This window comes from Schistocerca cancellata, chromosome 1, assembly GCF_023864275.1.
Source record: "Schistocerca cancellata isolate TAMUIC-IGC-003103 chromosome 1, iqSchCanc2.1, whole genome shotgun sequence".
Taxonomy (NCBI): Eukaryota; Metazoa; Arthropoda; class Insecta; order Orthoptera; family Acrididae; genus Schistocerca; species Schistocerca cancellata.
The window spans coordinates 257,810,733-257,828,370 of record NC_064626.1 but is presented as its reverse complement, the minus strand read 5'-3'; the positions used below and the strand labels follow the sequence as shown (position 1 = coordinate 257,828,370).

Sequence of the window (17,638 nt, the reverse complement as noted above, 5' to 3'; positions counted from 1 at the left end):
TACTTAGTTGAATTGACAGCCTTGAGAATTGTACTATTTATCGAGTAATCGAATTCCAGCGGATTTATTTTGGAACTCATGTGGATCACCTCACACTTTTCGTTAATTAGCGTCAACTGCCACCTGCCACACCATACAGCAATCTTTTCTAAATCACTTTGAACTGATATTGGTCTTCGGATGACTTTACTAGACGGTAAATTACAGCATCATCTGTGAACAACCTAAGAGAACTGCTCAGATTGTCACCTGAGATCACTTAAATTTTACTCGATGATTTGCCGTCCATTACTACGAACTGCGATCTTCCTGACAGGAAATCACGAATCCAATCGCACAACTGAGACGATACCCCATTGGCCCGCAGCTTGATTAGAAGTCGCTTGTGAGGAACGGTGTCAAAAGCTTTCCGGAAATCTAGAAATACGGAATCAACTTGAGATCGCCTGTCGATTGCGGCCATTACTTCGTGCGAATAAAGAGCTAGCTGCGTTTCACAAGAACGATGTTTTCTGAAACCATGCTGATTACGTATCAATAGATCGTTCCCTTCGAGGTGATTCATGATGTTTGAATACAATATATGCTCCAGAACCCTACTGCAAACCGACGTCAATGATATAGGTCTGTAGTTCGATGGATTACTCCTACTACCATTCTTAAACACTGGTGCGACCTGCGCAATTTTCCAATCTATAGGTACAGATCTATCGGTGAGCGAGCGGTTGTATATGATTGCTAAGTAGGGAGCTATTGTATCAGCGTAATCTGAAAGGAACCTAATCGGTATACAAGCTGGACCTGAAGACTTGCCCGTATCAAGCGATATGAGTTGCTTCGCAACCCCTAAGTTATCTACTTCTAAGAAACTCATGCTAGCAGCTGTTCGTAATTCAAATTCTGGAATATTCCATTCGTCTTCCCTCAGTTTGGCTTCAGGAAAGGTAAAGGCTCGGGAGAGGCAATTCTGACGTTTCGGTTAATAGTGGAAGCAAGAATAAAGAAAAATCAAGAGAAAAGAAGAAACAGGAATCGATTTAGAAGAAATAGGGGATCCAGTATTAGAATCAGAATTTGAAAGAGCTTTGGAGGATATAAGATCAAATAACGCAGAAGGAATAAATAACACTCCATCGAAATTTATAAAATGATTGAGGAAAGTGGTGTGTCGTGTGTGGAATGTATGAGTCTAGCGATATACAATCTGACTTCCGAGAAAGCATCATCCGCAAATTCCGAAGACGGCAGGAGCTGACAACTGCGAGAATTATCGCAAAATCAGTTTAACAGCTCAAGCATCCAAGTTGCTTACAAGAATAATATTCAAAAGAACGGAAAATAAAATTGAGGATGCGCTTTATGACGATCAGTTTGGCTTCAGGAAAGGTAAAGGCTCGGGAGAGGCAATTCTGAGAGACGGGACTTATGCAATATGTACAACAGCCAAGAGGGAATAATAACCGAGGACGACCAAGAACGATGTGCTCGTATTAAGAAGGGTGTAAGACAACGATGTAGCATATCGCCCCTACTGTTCAATCTGTACATCAACGAAGCAATGATGGAATTAAAAGAAAGCTTCAGGAGTGGAATTAAAATTGGAGATGAAGGGATATCAGTGATACAATTCACCGATAATATTGTTATCCTGAGTGAAAGTGAAAAATAATTACATTCTTAAGTAGCTCAGTTGGTAGAGCACTTGCCTGCGAAAGGCAAAGGTCCCGAGTTCGAGTCTCGGTCTGGCATACAGTTTTAATCTGCAGGGATGTTTCAAGAATTATATGATCTGCTGAACGGAATGAACAGTCTACAGAGTATGGATTGAGAGTAAACCAAAGAAAGACGAAGGTAATGAGAAGTAGTTGAAATGAGAATTGCGGCGGGAAACTTAACATAACGATTGATGGTCACGAAGTAGATGAAGTTAAGGAATTCTGCTACCTAGACAATAAAATAACAATGACGGACGGAGCAAGGGGGACATCAAAGCAGTCTAGCAATAGCAAAAAGGGCATTCCTGGCCAAGAGAAGTCTACTATCAAATATCGGCCTTAATCTGAGGAAGAAATTTCTGAAAATGTACGTCTGGAGTAAAGCATTGTATGTTAGTCAAACAAGGACTGTGGGAAAACCGGAAGAGAAGAAAATCGTAGCATTTGAGATGTGATGCTACAGACGAATGTTGAAAATTACTGGACTGATAAGGTAAGGAATGAGGAGTTTCTACGCAGAGTCGTAGAGGAGAGGAATATGTGGAAAACAATGATAAGAAGAAGGGACAGGATGATAGGACATCTGTTAAGACATGATGGAATGACTTCGATGGTACTAGAGGGAACTGTAGGAGGCAAAAACTGCAGAGGAAGACAGAGATTGGAATACATCCAGCAAATAATTGAGGACGTAGGCTGCAATTACTCTGAGATGAAGAGGTTAGCACAGGAGAGGAATTCGTGGCGGGCCGCATCAAATCAGTCAAAAGACTGATGACCAAAATAAAAAAAGGAGAAGATGGACAGCAGAGAAACAGTACTTGGGAAGACCATGTTCGCTGCTTCCGTGACATTAGATAAGGTCCTAGGTCATGCCAAATGGCGGAAACCTCAATGAGCGCAACCTACATTTTCTGTCGATGGGTTTGGCGAACTAGGTTTCCTTAGCTGGGGTCTGGTGATCACCGTATATCTTATGTCACCTTACGCTCTGGGCATGGTTCAGTGACCGTCGTGCAGCGTGACAAGGAACATAGTGTGTCACAGGTAGCGGGTATCTCGGCTTAATCGTCTGGACCTTATAGATAGTATACACCTCTATAATGAAACACGGAATCTCAAGGTGTGCTTTGGGCACCTAACATGGTTGAGATGGAACAGCAGCTGATGGGCAACTTTTGAGAAAACTCCTGCACTCGACTGGAATAAGCTTTACACCAGCAAGCAGAGCTATGTCTTTGTGGATACTTATTTACCTAGCTCCACGTGGGATGTCAGTGAAGTCTACATCAGTTTCAAGCAGTTTCAGTGGTTTTGGTGATCTCTTAGGTAGCATTAACACACAAACCCCAAGTTGACCTCCCATGGTTAGTCCATCTGAGACGTCTGTTAATATAACATACCGCAGTAATAGTAACAGACCATATCCTATGCTGAATAAATTGTTTAGGATTTATAAGACAACAGAAACCCAAGAAGAGACAAAGTAATTATAGACTCATGGTAGTGGTAATGAAAGCTAACCAAGTAAACAAGGTGTTACATGCTGAAAAATCTGAGAGTATTCTGTCAACAGTGGGTTGCACATAGATTTAAATTAGTGGAAGGTTTTTGTAATCCACCACAACATGATGCCTGAAGATGACCTGCAACATAAATGCATAAGCAAAGGTGTCATCTATGAAAATCATCTTATGAAAACTGAAAATGGTGAGCTCGAGGAGACAGCTATCATTCTTACTTTCTAATTACCACAGTTGACCGAGCACATGCAACAGGTTTTATCTGCTTTAAACACGTTCCTAACATCGAGAGCTGCTTTCCTGCCAAAGCTTTGATGATAGGCAAAAGTTAGGCTACGTGTCGAAGATGTAGTCTGGAAGGAGATACCAGTCGTACAACGTATTTATCAACAGCAAGTGACACAATTTCCACATAAATTAAGAAGGTAACCAATATTATTTCGGAAGTATCATAACTTAGAGGAGACAGTAAGTGGGCTAATGCATTTTACTTCGCTTGAACTTCATCATGTCAGTCACAGCTACAATTTTAAAATAACGGAATCGAAGAACTTGTTATTAGAAAGGCGAGTACTGTTCTGCTGCAGCACTCGTCACAACGTGCTTCTTAAACGCTGTCTCATTCATGTGTCATGTAGTCTTGTCAGTGGCGGACTTGTTCACAACATGGCAGTTGAAGATTCACAAAGAATACTTTAACGTTTATGTGTTTAGGCAACACAGGTTATAGCAAAATACGAAACAAGGGCCTCGACTAGTTCGGAGACATAGTGTTGTCTTCCTAGGAACAGCAGGCCTTAGTCGCCTTATTCAACAGTTGTTTATAGTTGTAGCGCAAGGTTTCTGTGACGGGAGTTGTCACTGAGTGTTTATTTACTTACGTATTTTTAAATAAATGCTATTTATGCGCAATTTTATGCTTTCCTTACGTAATGTGGTTTTTAAATGTTCCCAGGTATTCAACCAAGTGGCGTCGTCCAGATGATGCCATCAAGCTGACTTTCCAAGAAATCATCCTGTCGAAAAATCGCTCAATCTGGCCCACGCCACTCCGTTTAATAACTGAGATTTCAAAAACGTTTTTTTGTATTATCTGAAATATGCAAATTACGCATACATATGTGAAAATTTTTTAGGTTTATTAACTTTTTATTTAAGTAGTATGGCTAGAGAAAATAATACCATCGTGAAATCATAAAGACAAGGCAAAACCCCACAGGTGATTCAGACAGCAGAAGAACAGTAGTAAGTGAAGAAACGTATAATGGTGTTCGTTGGACTGATTGGAGCTTCGATTCACGAGAGAGCCAGAAAAAGTCATGGTAATGCACACAAATAACTGATCATATGTGTGGACTTTGGTTTGAAGTGAATGTAGAAATTTGAACGAAAGTGTCACACTTGCTTTCGTTTGACAGGCTGGTGTCATGCTGAGCTGGAGATATGTGGAGGTTCTATAGCAGATGTCAGAAATTAATCATCTATGCTGTAAGTAGTTTAAAGTGAATCTATGTTGTTTATGGGTTAAAATTTGGTAGGAACAGTTAAAGAGCTTTTGTACCCAGCACGATGTTCTTATGCAAGTAAGTACGTTATTTAAAAGGGCATTGATACAGTTTTGTAGAAGAAAAAAATGATGTGGCACAAGATAAAGTATAAGAACAAAGCACATGGAATTTACTGTGCTTCGTAAGGAATAAATGATCGTCCATTTGTTCATATAAAAACTGAGTGAATTTACCATCTACTCCACCTGAACTACCTGTTGTAAAGTACATTATGTATATTTGCCAACTAACTGCCTTCATCGTTCATTTAACAAGCATCTTTAATTTTAAAAGCTAGTTTCGATGTATTTGTGAAGGAGAAGTTGCCATATTGGGTACAGTCGTCACACGGCACGTGCTAAGCATATCTTACTTGCATATATCTCTGAGCACACAAAAAAAAAGACTGACAGTAGAGGAGAAGCAAATGTAAACTGAAATACATGTGCATTTAGAGTGTAGCAATCATTTATATTTCCATACAATACACGAATTAAATACTTCCTTACTATACATATTAAAACAAATTATTTTAAAAAATATTCTGAAACAATTCTGTCTCAAAATCATGAGAATTCTACAAGCGACGATGTTCTCTATTTTAATGGAGTATATATATAATTCAGTTTTACACCGATGTATACATTTGAAGCGAGAGGATAGTTTTATACGAAGTAATGTGGAAAACTGATACAGTTATTACTCACTAGGAGTAACTCTAATGTACGTAGCGGATAGTAGGATAGAATTCTAGTCTCCAGAATACTGACTCAAAGAACTCACGTGTACACCGCGGTATTTAACGAGTTCCTTTACTCTGTCGACGACGTAGAAGTTGCCATCCGCATCGTAGTGGCCCACGTCTCCAGTGTGGACCCAGCCTTCCTCGTCCGTGTACTCCTTTGAGAAGGCCCATCCTTTGAAGCACAGCTCGCCGTCGACTCCTGGACCGAGACACTTTTCGGTCTGTAAGTCCAATACCTGCGGACAGAGCAGTCCAAAATCTTATGGGCGCACAGAGTCCAGGACAAATACCTGGAGAAATTTCTCCCTGGAACCCAGCAGGCTTTCATTTTAGTCGTTTGCTCTGGTAATCACCACGATTACCCGCACTATCGGTTCCTACCTATGTGAAAAATGGATTCACTTTGCCATGCGCTAACTTCATAACCCGCAAGACCAACTTGCGTCAGTTCTCTGGTAGGAAGAAGGCAGAGACGTAACACGTAGGAGAGAACAACGTTTTTTCAGATGCCCAGAACATCCTTAAACCAAGAATTGCTCTTCTTTTTAACTGTGTAGTAATGTGAACATATATATTCTCAGATTTCAGAATCTGTAATATTATTAGTAATTCAGGAAACATACTGCAGAACATGATCTTAGCGTATCAAGTTCTTATTGACATAGTTGACTTGTTAGATCTTTCGCATGACGAAAACGTTTCAGCTACAGCCATATGGAAAGAAGTGGATAGTTACTAGTATTAAACATACCAAATTGGAATGGAACAGCTTCACTGAAAATTTAGCCAGCTTAAAAAATTTCCTTGATATCTAAAATTATTCATTCTATACACACGTTATGATCTGATCGTGTAGATTTAGCGTATTTACCTCGTTTTGTGCAGTTCCTGGAAGTGGCTAACATAATCTGTGAAGTATTGGATCACAGTAGGGTATACTACGCATCAAATAAGTTAGTTTACTTAACTGGGAACTGGTGCACAATATAAGTCGAAACTGGTGGTAGTTGCATATTGCCAATTTTTGTTCATATATTTTAAGCTTATGTTTGACTGCAGTTAGAGCTAATAACAACCAAAAACTCTACACAAGTCAAACAATGTGAACAAGATACATTTATTAATTAGGTAATGTTTTTCTTCACTTACATCACTAACGATTTCTTATTGAGTCTGATTGGAAGGGTTGGTGGCGGAAAAGTGTTTCCACTATCGGGACTGGGAGGAGGAGAGAAGGTCTTTAACAAGTCCCGCATGATTTAATTTCGGAGTGGGGAAAAAAGTGAGGCCTTTGGAAAAGACTGATATTTCTACGTGGCTAAGACTGTTGAACGAAAAGTTCATGATTGTGCGTCGGATCTGTTAATGTTCTGCATTCTGTCTGGTGGTGGCAGGTAGTTTTGGCGGGTGAGGTAAATGTAGTAGGTCTGCGAGACAGGGTTTGTGGACTATGAGGGGGCGTGCGGAAGGTTTAGAGGTTGTCGTAGAGGTGGTGGACAGTGGTACTCCAAAGCGGGAGCAGGAAGTGAGCAGGGTGGAGAGTTTCTTCAGGCGTTCTTACTGAGTTTGAATTTTGGTCCTATTTACTGATGTGCTCAAACTTAATAGTTGATTTTAGTAAAACACTGTCAAACACGAAATTAATAAACACAGGTGTACGTCAGGTTAGTGTATTGGCTTCAGTTTAGTTCTTAGTATACATACCAATAACTTTCCAGACGACGCAAGTCATGGAGAAAAAGTTCTCACTGCCGATGACACAAAGATCATAGTAACTGATGAAACATCAGAACGGCTATTACAGATAGCAAATGAAACCCTCAAGAATGTTTACAACTGGACAATATGTAACAAATTGACTTTGAACATTAGGAAAACGGTCATTATGTACTATACCATAAAGGAGAAGAAACACTGTCATTCTAAGCATAGATGATAGCAAACACAAAGTTTTTTATCGATCAGCATTAGTTGGCAGATAACGTGGAACAAACATACAAATATACTGGCCAAAATGTATGTCACCAGTATGCTATGCTCTTAGAATGTAGGCATTAGTTTGCACTAGCTGATGTCTTGTGGTGACATACTATGTCCACTTCTTAACTATGGGATTCTTTTCTGGGGATCGAAGGCACGAAACATAGACATGATATTTAAGTGCAGAAAAGGGCCAAAAGAATAATAATTGGAAGTAGTAGTCGAGATCATTGTAAAGAGCCATTTAAGAAGCTGATCATCATTATTGCACCACTTGTGGTACATATCAGGGGGAATATTACTAATTACTGCACTAAGAATTCTGTACATAATCCTAGAAAAAGGGCCAGTTTAGAGTTACAAGAACCCAGGAAAAAGGAACAAAAAATTCAGTAGTCTAGAAGTCATCGGTGGGTATCCTGTGAGCAACAATGAAGAACGAAACTATGTTTTATATGGCAAGTTACCTGAAACAAGTTGTGTGGAAAGAACGGAATATTACGCAACAGAAATTTACCGAGTGACGCAATGTATCTGTCAAGACGCTGACCACATATTAACGAATTTGCTCTTTCTGGTCATCCTGATTTGTGTTTTCTGTGATTTCCCTAGACAGGTATGGTAAATGTCGGTGGTTTATTAATCAGTGCCACTGCCAACCACCTTTCTTACTCCCATAAACTAAATCTTTTATTTATTTTTGAAAACATTACTAGAAAAATCGGTGAGCTCAGTATAATATTTGAAATTAATTGTAACAGTCTGGATCAAGTGCATTAAAAGGTGATGAGCATAATCATTCTGAAGCTTGCATTTCTAGCAATGCGAAAATTTTACGTATTGCACCTAAAGGACTATTTCTTCATACGTTTGAAGAAATCGAAATTTACTCACATCATAGGCCTCACCTATTATAAACGAAAATATAGACTTCAGTGACAAACATTTCCTTGGGCTTTTCGACGTTCTGCCTTAAAATACTTTCTCTGTTGTTTTGATTTGACGAATGTGCAAATCTGTTTTTCACTTTTCTTCGCACTCTTTTTACTATAACCCATATTATTGTTCTTCTTAGTTATTGTATTTAAATGTTCTGGTTCATGACATGTTTTCTTCAATTTTATGTTGTTTACATATTTGTATAATTAGATTTACAAATTACTGACCGCATATGCCAGCCATAGCACTGCATTTTTAATTTCTATTTGTTCTTCAACGAGTCATTGCAGTTTATTACTTTTTGACATTAAAAATTTCACTAGTTCATTTCAGAAATACGGGAACGTATGTTCCTTTAATACTGCTAGCCTCTCATACCACTTTTGTTACTGCTTGCAACTATTGCTATAGATCGCTACGTATTGCTTATTTCTATACTGGAGCTACATCGATGGAGCGTTCTCTACTTCATTTATCGATGTTTGTGGTAGTTCGATGGAAACCACTCAAGATTCGCGTGTGCCATCTCCACAACAATCAATAACTTCGTGCATCTATGGAAGGTCTTCTGCTGAACATCAGTTATCGATACTCAGAGCCATCTCTTTGGAAATCGCCTTGCTGCTACATCTTTCGAATGGCGTCCACCACCTCCATAGACACCAATAAGATTGTACGAATTTTTTCAGGTAGCCTGTAAAGGACAGGGTATACACAACGAATGTGATGTGTATCTTTTTTCCTTTTTAAAGCTCTTAGTACATTTATTTTACAATAGCTGTGTTAACAATCTGTTTACTTTTTATTGCAAAATCATTTTACGTAATTTTGACGTTCTATTTACAATAATTACATCTTTTTGTATATAACTCTCTCGGCATATGCGTGACTGGCTAATGCTTACATCATGCTGTCAAATGTAGGCAGTATTTAAGAAATGGGTGCAACGCTCTGTCCAGCATTTGACTATCGTCGTTCAGTGGTTCATGCTCCACGCAATGCTATTGTTCATCAATATAGATAATTTGTGTTTTATAATTTTGCAGCTAATTTTAAGTATTTTTTATGTATCCCTCTAATTTATATCCTGTCTTATATTACAGTTGTAGGTCTGAGGATGGTCATGTGCCGATCGAAACTCGTCACATTTGTGTAGCCCTGTTTGTGACCTAGGCTGCTATAAGCATTTTATGTGTGCTATGTCTTGTTTATTTTTGCCTATTTATTTGCAGCGTATTACCTTGACAAATCCTATATTATTGAGAGATGTTCCTTTCATGAATAAAGATAAATAAATAAATAAAAATATGTGTTCCTCCCATTTTTCAGCCTATCCTTTTACTCCTTATTATCATCTGAGCTTTTCACATTCACAAAACCGCTAAACTTCACTTCAAAAATCTCTTCAATTCTCCCATAGGCATCATCCCTCTTTCTCCTAATCACGGATACTTCTACACCACTGCAATTATTTCCTAGCTGTTCCTGGTTCAGCAGTTTGCATTTTCTGACAAGCTAATTTTTTAGACCCCTCTACTCTCTTAGAGGTTGGTTCATTTGCTGAATTTTTGTACCCTCTAAGACAAAAAAGGAGCCGACACACCACGAAACAATGCGGAAGAAATTGGTAGATATCATGTACTTGAAGAGACAGAAAAATCTTCACAACTTCCGAAAATTTGGATGATTAATTTACAAGGAAGAGCTTCACAAGCTGAGCAAGTCAATAACTCGTTGGTCCATCTCTGGTCCTTATGCCAGCTGTTATTCAGCTTGGCATTGATGGAATTGTTGCATGTCCTCCTGAGGAATATCGTGCCAAATTCTGGCCAATTTCCGTGTTAGATAATTAAAATCCCGAACTGGTTGGAGGGCCCTGTCCATAATGCCCGAAACATTCTAATTTGTGGAGAAAACCCCCGACCTGTCTTACCAAAGTAGGATTTGGAAAGTACGAAAAAAACAGTAGAAAATCTTGACGTGTGCGGGCAGCCATTATCTTGCTGAAATGTAAACCTAGGATGTGACGCTATGAAGGGTAACAAAACGGGGTGTAGAATATCGTTGACGTACTGCAGTGCTGTAACGATGCCGTGTATGACAACCACAGGGGTCCTGCTATGAAATAAGATGGCACCCCAAACCATCAGTCCTGGTTGTCGGGCCGTAATGCGGGCTACAGTCAGGCTAGTATGTCAGCGCAGCCCAGAGCGTTTCCAAAACCCGTTTGTGTATCCTGTGTTACATTTTCGTCTGGTTTACTCCGTTCACTATACTGGGGATGTAACGTCGGAATCTGTCCTTTGTTAAGGCTATTTAATTTCGTGCCGGAGTACGACTTAAAAGGATGCATACTCTGAATTGTCAAAATAAATTGTAATGTAACATTTCCGTAGTTTTATGTGTACGTTCCGAAAGTCAATGAATTAAAAACAAATTCTATTGCATTTACATGAACCCATACTTGCCGCTCATGTCCACCATCATCTTCATCAGGAATACTAACCAAAGTACTGCTGTGTATGACTGTTTTTTTTTGACGAGGGAGTTTGCGAGTAGCAACATGTATGACGGAAGTGCCAGTAGTGTCAGTGTCGTCGTAACTGCCGCCTGCTTCACGTCTGCTGTGCAGCGAGATACCTTAATTTAAGTATTAACTGTATTTTTCTTACTTGTCACTTCTTCTTCCGTGTGTATTTGCTTTTAGGAAGCTTTATTTTTCGAGTGCTCTTAATAGTGTTCCATAGATTTCGTGTTTGTTTTGAATACAGTCAGAGAGAGTCCCTTTAGTCAGCCATAGTGCCAGTAGTGTCAGTGTTGTCGTAACTGCCGCCTGCTTCACGTCTGCTGTGCAGCGAGATACCTTAATTTAAGTATTAACTGTATTTTTCTTACTTGTCACTTCTTCTTCCGTGTGTATTTGCTTTTAGGAAGCTTTATTTTTCGAGTGCTCTTAATAGTGTTCCATAGATTTCGTGTTTGTTTTGAATACAGTCAGAGAGAGTCCCTTTAGTCAGCCATAGTGCCAGTAGTGTCAGTGTCGTCGTAACTGCCGCCTGCTTCACGTCTGCTGTGCAGCGAGATACCTTAATTTAAGTATTAACTGTATTTTTCTTACTTGTCACTTCTTCTTCCGTGTGTATTTGCTTTTAGGAAGCTTTATTTTTCGAGTGCTCTTAATAGTGTTCCATAGATTTCGTGTTTGTTTTGAATACAGTCAGAGAGAGTCCCTTTAGTCAGCCATAGTGCCAGTAGTGTCAGTGTCGTCGTAACTGCCGCCTGCTTCACGTCTGCTGTGCAGCGAGATACCTTAATTTAAGTATTAACTGTATTTTTCTTACTTGTCACTTCTTCTTCCGTGTGTATTTGCTTTTAGGAAGCTTTATTTTTCGAGTGCTCTTAATAGTGTTCCATAGATTTCGTGTTTGTTTTGAATACAGTAAGAGAGAGTCCCTGTAGTCAACCATAGTGCCAGTAGTGCTAGAGTTTGTTTTCAATACAGTCCAGAGACAGGTAGTGCTATTTTCATTGTTTTCTACAAGAAGGGGCTAGCAACCACAGTTTAGTGAATAAACAGCCGCCTTTAGTGAATTAGCAGTCTAGTTAAAAGTTGATTAACTCTCTCCAGTAAATTGATTCCTTAGGATGGATAGGATGTGTGACTGCTGTGTACGGACGCAGGAGGAGCTGGCCACTGTTCGCGAACAGCTGAGCGTGTTGATGGCCGCGGTCAGCCGTCTTCAGGCTGCTGCCTCGGAGTGTAGCGGCAGTGGGGAGTCTGGTGCGTCGCAAGGTACACCCCAGGTGCTACATGCTTCACCCACTGTCCCTGCTGTCGAGACATCTTCGCGGGTACCGGGCGCGGTTGGGCCACCCTCTCCCCAAGGGGAGTGGCGGGTTCAGCGGCGTTCGCGGCGCACGAGGCGGAAGGTCAATGTGGAGGCTGGCCGTGTGGCATCGCCCGCTCTGCCTGTGAGGGGACATGTGGCTGCTCCTTCAGCAAGGTCCGAGCAGGCACACGGGGGGAGGGGTTTATTAGTTATTGGGAGCTCCAACGTTAGGCGGGTGATGGAGCCCCTTAGGGAAATAGCGAGAAGGTCGGGGAAGAAGGCCAGTGTTCACTCTGTCTGCTTGCCGGGGGGTCTCATCCGAGATGTGGAGGAGGCCCTACCGGCGGCGATAGAGAGCACTGGGTGCACCCGACTGCAAATTGTTGCTCATGTCGGCACCAATGACTCCTGCCGTCTGGGTTCAGAGGTCATCCTCAGTTCGTACAGGCGGCTGGCGGAATTGGTGAAGGCGGAAAGCCTCGCTCGCGGGGTGGAATCAGAGCTAACTATTTGCAGTATCGTTCCCAGAACCGATCGCGGTCCTCTGGTTTGGAGCCGAGTGGAAGGCTTAAACCAGAGGCTCAGACGATTCTGCGGAGATCTGGGGTGCAAATTTCTCGACCTCCGCTATCGGGTGGAGAAATGTAGGGTCCCCCTGAATAGGTCAGGCGTGCACTACACGCCGGAAGCGGCTACAAGGGTAGCGGAGTACGTGTGGAGTGCACATGGGGGTTTTTTAGGTTAGAGAATCCCCTCCCTAGGCCCGACAAGACGCCTCCTGAGACGCGGCAAGATAGGAGTAGGCAAAATGCAACAGGGAATAACAATATTAATGTGCTAATAGTAAACTGCAGGAGCGTCTATAGAAAGGTCCCAGAACTGCTCTCATTAATAAACGATCACAACGCCCATATAGTACTAGGGACTGAAAGTTGGCTGAAACCAGACGTAAACAGTAACGAAATCCTAAACTCAGATTGGAATGTATACCGCAGAGACAGGCTGAACAGTGAAGGGGGAGGCGTGTTTATAGCGGTAAGAAGTGCAATAGTATCGAAGGAAATTGACGGAGATCCGAAATGTGAAATGATTTGGGTGAAGGTCGCGGTTAAAGCAGGCTCAGACATGGTAATTGGATGTCTCTATAGGCCCCCTGGCTCAGCAGCTGTTGTGGCTGAGCACCTGAAGGATAATTTGGAAAATATTTCGAGTAGATTTCCCCACCATGTTATAGTTCTGGGTGGAGATTTTAATTTGCCGGATATTGACTGGGAGACTCAGACGTTCATAACGGGTGGCAGGGACAAAGAATCCAGTGAAATTTTTTTTAAGTGCTTTATCTGAAAACTACCTTGAGCAGTTAAACAGAGAACCGACTCGTGGCGATAACATATTAGACCTTCTGGTGACAAACAGACCCGAACTATTTGAAGAAGTTAACGCAGAACAGGGAATCAGTGATCATAAAGCGGTTACGGCATCGATGATTTCAGCCGTAAACAGGAATATTAAAAAGGGTAGGAAGATTTTTCTGTTTAGAAAAAGTGACAAAAAGCAGATTTCAGAGTACCTGTTGGCTCAACACAAAAGTTTTGTCTCAAGTACTGATAGTGTTGAGGATCAGTGGACAAAGTTCAAAACCATCGTACAATATGCGTTAGATGAGTATGTGCCAAGCAAGATTGTAAGAGATGGAAAAGAGCCACCGTGGTTCAACAACCGAGTTAGAAAACTGCTGCGGAAGCAAAGGGAACTTCACAGCAAACATAAACATAGCCAAAGCCTTGCAGACAAACAAAAATTACGCGAAGCGAAATGTAGTGTGAAGAGAGCTATGCGAGAGGCGTTCAATGAATTCGAAAGTAAAGTTCTATGTACTGACTTGGCAGAAAATCCTAAGAAATTTTGGTCTTATGTCAAAGCGGTAGGTGGATCAAAACAAAATGTCCAGACACTCTGTGACCAAAATGGTACTGAAACAGAGGATGACAGACTAAAGGCCGAGATACTAAATGTCTTTTTCCAAAGTTGTTTCACAGAGGAAGATTGCACTGTAGTTCCTTCTCTACATTGTCGCACAGATGACAAAATGGTAGATATCGAAATAGACGACAGAGGGATAGAGAAACAATTAAAATCGCTCAAAAGAGGAAAGGCCTCTGGACCTGATGGGATACCAGTTCAATTTTACACAGAGTACGCGAAGGAACTTGCCCCCCTTCTTGCAGCGGTGTACCGTAGGTCTCTAGAAGAGCGTAGCGTTCCAAAGGATTGGAAAAGGGCACAGGTCATCCCCGTTTTCAAGAAGGGACGTCGAACAGATGTGCAGAACTATAGACCTATATCTCTAACGTCGATCAGTTGTAGAATTTTGGAACACGTATTGTGTTCGAGTATAATGACTTTTCTGGAGACTAGAAATCTACTCTGTAGGAATCAGCATGGGTTTCGAAAAAGACGGTCATGTGAAACCCAGCTCGCGCTATTCGTCCACGAGACTCAGAGGGCCATAGACACGGGTTCACAGGTAGATGCCGTGTTTCTTGACTTCCGCAAGGCGTTCGATACAGTTCCCCACAGTCGTTTATTGAACAAAGTAAGAGCATATGGACTATCAGACCAATTGTGTGATTGGATTGAGGAGTTCCTAGATAGCAGGACGCAGCATGTTATTCTCAATGGAGAGAAGTCTTCCGAAGTAAGAGTAATTTCAGGTGTGCCGCAGGGGAGTGTCTTAGGACCGTTGCTGTTCACAATATACATAAATGACCTGGTGGATGACATCGGATGTTCACTGAGGCTTTTTGCAGATGATGCTGTGGTGTATCGAGAGGTTGTAACAATGGAAAATTGTACTGAAATGCAGGAGGATCTGCAGCGAATTGACGCATGGTGCAGGGAATGGCAACTGAATCTCAATGTAGACAAGTGTAATGTGCTGCGGATACACAGAAAGATAGATCCTTTATCATTTAGCTACAAAATAGCAGGTCAGCAACTGGAAGCAGTTAATACCATAAATTATCTGGGAGTACGCATTAGGAGTGATTTAAAATGGAATGATCATATAATGTTGATCGTCGGTAAAGCAGATGCCAGACTGAGATTAATTGGAAGAATCCTAAGGAAATGCAATCCGAAAACAAAGGAAGTAGGTTACAGTACGCTTGTTCGCCCACTGCTTGAATACTGCTCAGCAGTGTGGGATCCGTACCAGATAGGGTTGATACAAGACATAGAGAAGATCCAACGGAGAGCAGCGCGCTTCGTTACAGGATCATTTAGTAATCGAGAAAGCGTTACGGAGATGATAGATAAACTCCAGTGGAAGTCTCTGCAGGAGAGACGCTCAGTAGCTCGGTACGGGCTTTTGTCAAAGTTTCGAGAACATACCTTCACCGAAGAGTCAAGCAGTATATTGCTCCCTCCTACGTATATCTCGCGAAGAGACCATGAGGACAAAATCAGAGAGATTAGAGCCCACACAGAGGCATACCGACAATCCTTCTTTCCACGAACAATACAAGACTGGAATAGAAGGGAGAACCGATAGAGGTACTGAAGGTACCCTCCGCCACACACCGTCAGGTGGCTTGCGGAGTATGGATGTAGATGTAGATGTAGATGTAGATGTAACGCCCACCTAACGCTGTTGAAAAACATAAGTCTAGACAAAAGCGAACAGTACCTATGCAGTCTTCCGGGCAACGACTTATAGAGGGCATCCTTGATATCGATAGCAGGTACCCTGAGGGAATGTAAGCAAGACACACATTTCATGTCGTAGACATTTGTACTGCCATGAATTAATTTCAATGTAATGTAGTTACAAAGTTAACTGCAGAAAGAAACCATACGAAATCCAAAAATCTCCACGAGCCGCTGGAGACCGTGTGTCGCATGTAGCAAAGTACTCGGAAGGTAGCCCTCAACATGTGCCATAGTTTGCCGGAGCAGTCCTGGATCAGTGTATGTGGAGGGTGTCCCTCCTAAGAGTAGTTAGCTGCATTTTGCCTGCTGTTTCGGCCAATATTACCAATTTAGTTTTTGCAATGTGTAACTTGTGTCGCTTTATATAAACACTGCTCATCACGTCTTTCCTCTGACGGCCAGTAACCACGGGAATCTTCGGTTTGATTCCTGTTAGAAACAAAATTATTTTTAATGCGGAATTTTCCGTGACCATTCCATAGAGCGATTCCAAATTAGTTCAGAGTGATATTTTTTTATCGACATGTATTAACAAGGAGAGTAAAAGACGAAGGATAACCAGCACTGAAGCAATGACTGATCAGCGCTCCAGCCTGGATGTAGCAGTCAGCCCGGACGAGGGCCACGCTGTCGCTCCTGCGCTACTTCTTGTTTTACACCCCCTATTAATACGTACCGAAAAAACGAATATCGCATCAGACTAATTTGGGACCACTCCATCTAATGGACACGGAAAATTCCGCTTTAAAAATAACTTCGTTTTTAACGGGTTACAAACCAACGGTTTCCGACGATACTGGGAGTTGCATGAGAAGTTATGAGCAGTATGTGTTTGGTGTGATTCCAGTTACACGTCGCAAATTTCTGCCGAAACACCAGAGAAAATGCGCCTGACGACTCTTAGGAAACACACTACACATTCATTTCTGAAAATATCATTGGTTCCGAAACAATGAACAAACAAAAAAATCGTCTCTTTATTTACCGACACAAGTGCTTGGACACTTCATCACTGTCGAAGAGAAGTGCTGGAAGGTGTTCTGCTCTGCAGTTCACCTTTAGGTCTCCCGTCGCAAAGAGCAGTTTGACAAAGTTGTATGAAACTACCACAGAAAACAACCATATTCTTGTTTTTTATGTTTTTGTTAGTTTCACGCAATGCTGAAAAACCGCTCTTCGCCGCACCAGACATGAGGAGGATCTGCAGCGCTCATTGAAACAGGAAGTAATTAAAACTTGTGGTGCAGATAGTGTTTGTTTATTTACTATAACATATGAGTCTCGGTCCCTGAGACATGGCTTCAGTTATGAACTTCAGAGAGAAATTGAACATGCAGCTACAAATTTTTTCACATTAGTGCAGTAACATAAAATGCGTAACAAACGGAAAGGCAAATTTTAGATCTATCCTGAAATCATTTATACTGAACAACAATTTCTCTTCCTTATATGATTAATTGATTAGTTATTGGTAGCACGTGTTAGGCGGTACAAAATTGTTGACTTCATTGTTAAATCGATACCCCGAATCTGACAAGTGAGGGACTAATAAGTATATGTTTATTCACTTTAAGACACTCTGCTGTTTAGTGTCGGTGTGCATACAACAACATGCTCTGCTTATGTTCCAAAATGCCACGTACAAAAA

At 41.3% G+C, this 17,638-nt stretch overlaps 1 protein-coding gene across 1 annotated transcript in view; it reads right to left on the bottom strand.

Annotated features, from left to right (window-relative positions):
• Positions 1-17,638, bottom strand: part of LOC126168440 (uncharacterized) — a 116,903-nt gene that overhangs the window by 15,118 nt on the left and 84,147 nt on the right. The window contains exon 6 of the mRNA XM_049920560.1: positions 5,569-5,766. Coding sequence (XP_049776517.1) covers positions 5,569-5,766 — 198 coding nt within the window. The remainder of the gene's footprint in view (positions 1-5,568; positions 5,767-17,638) is intronic.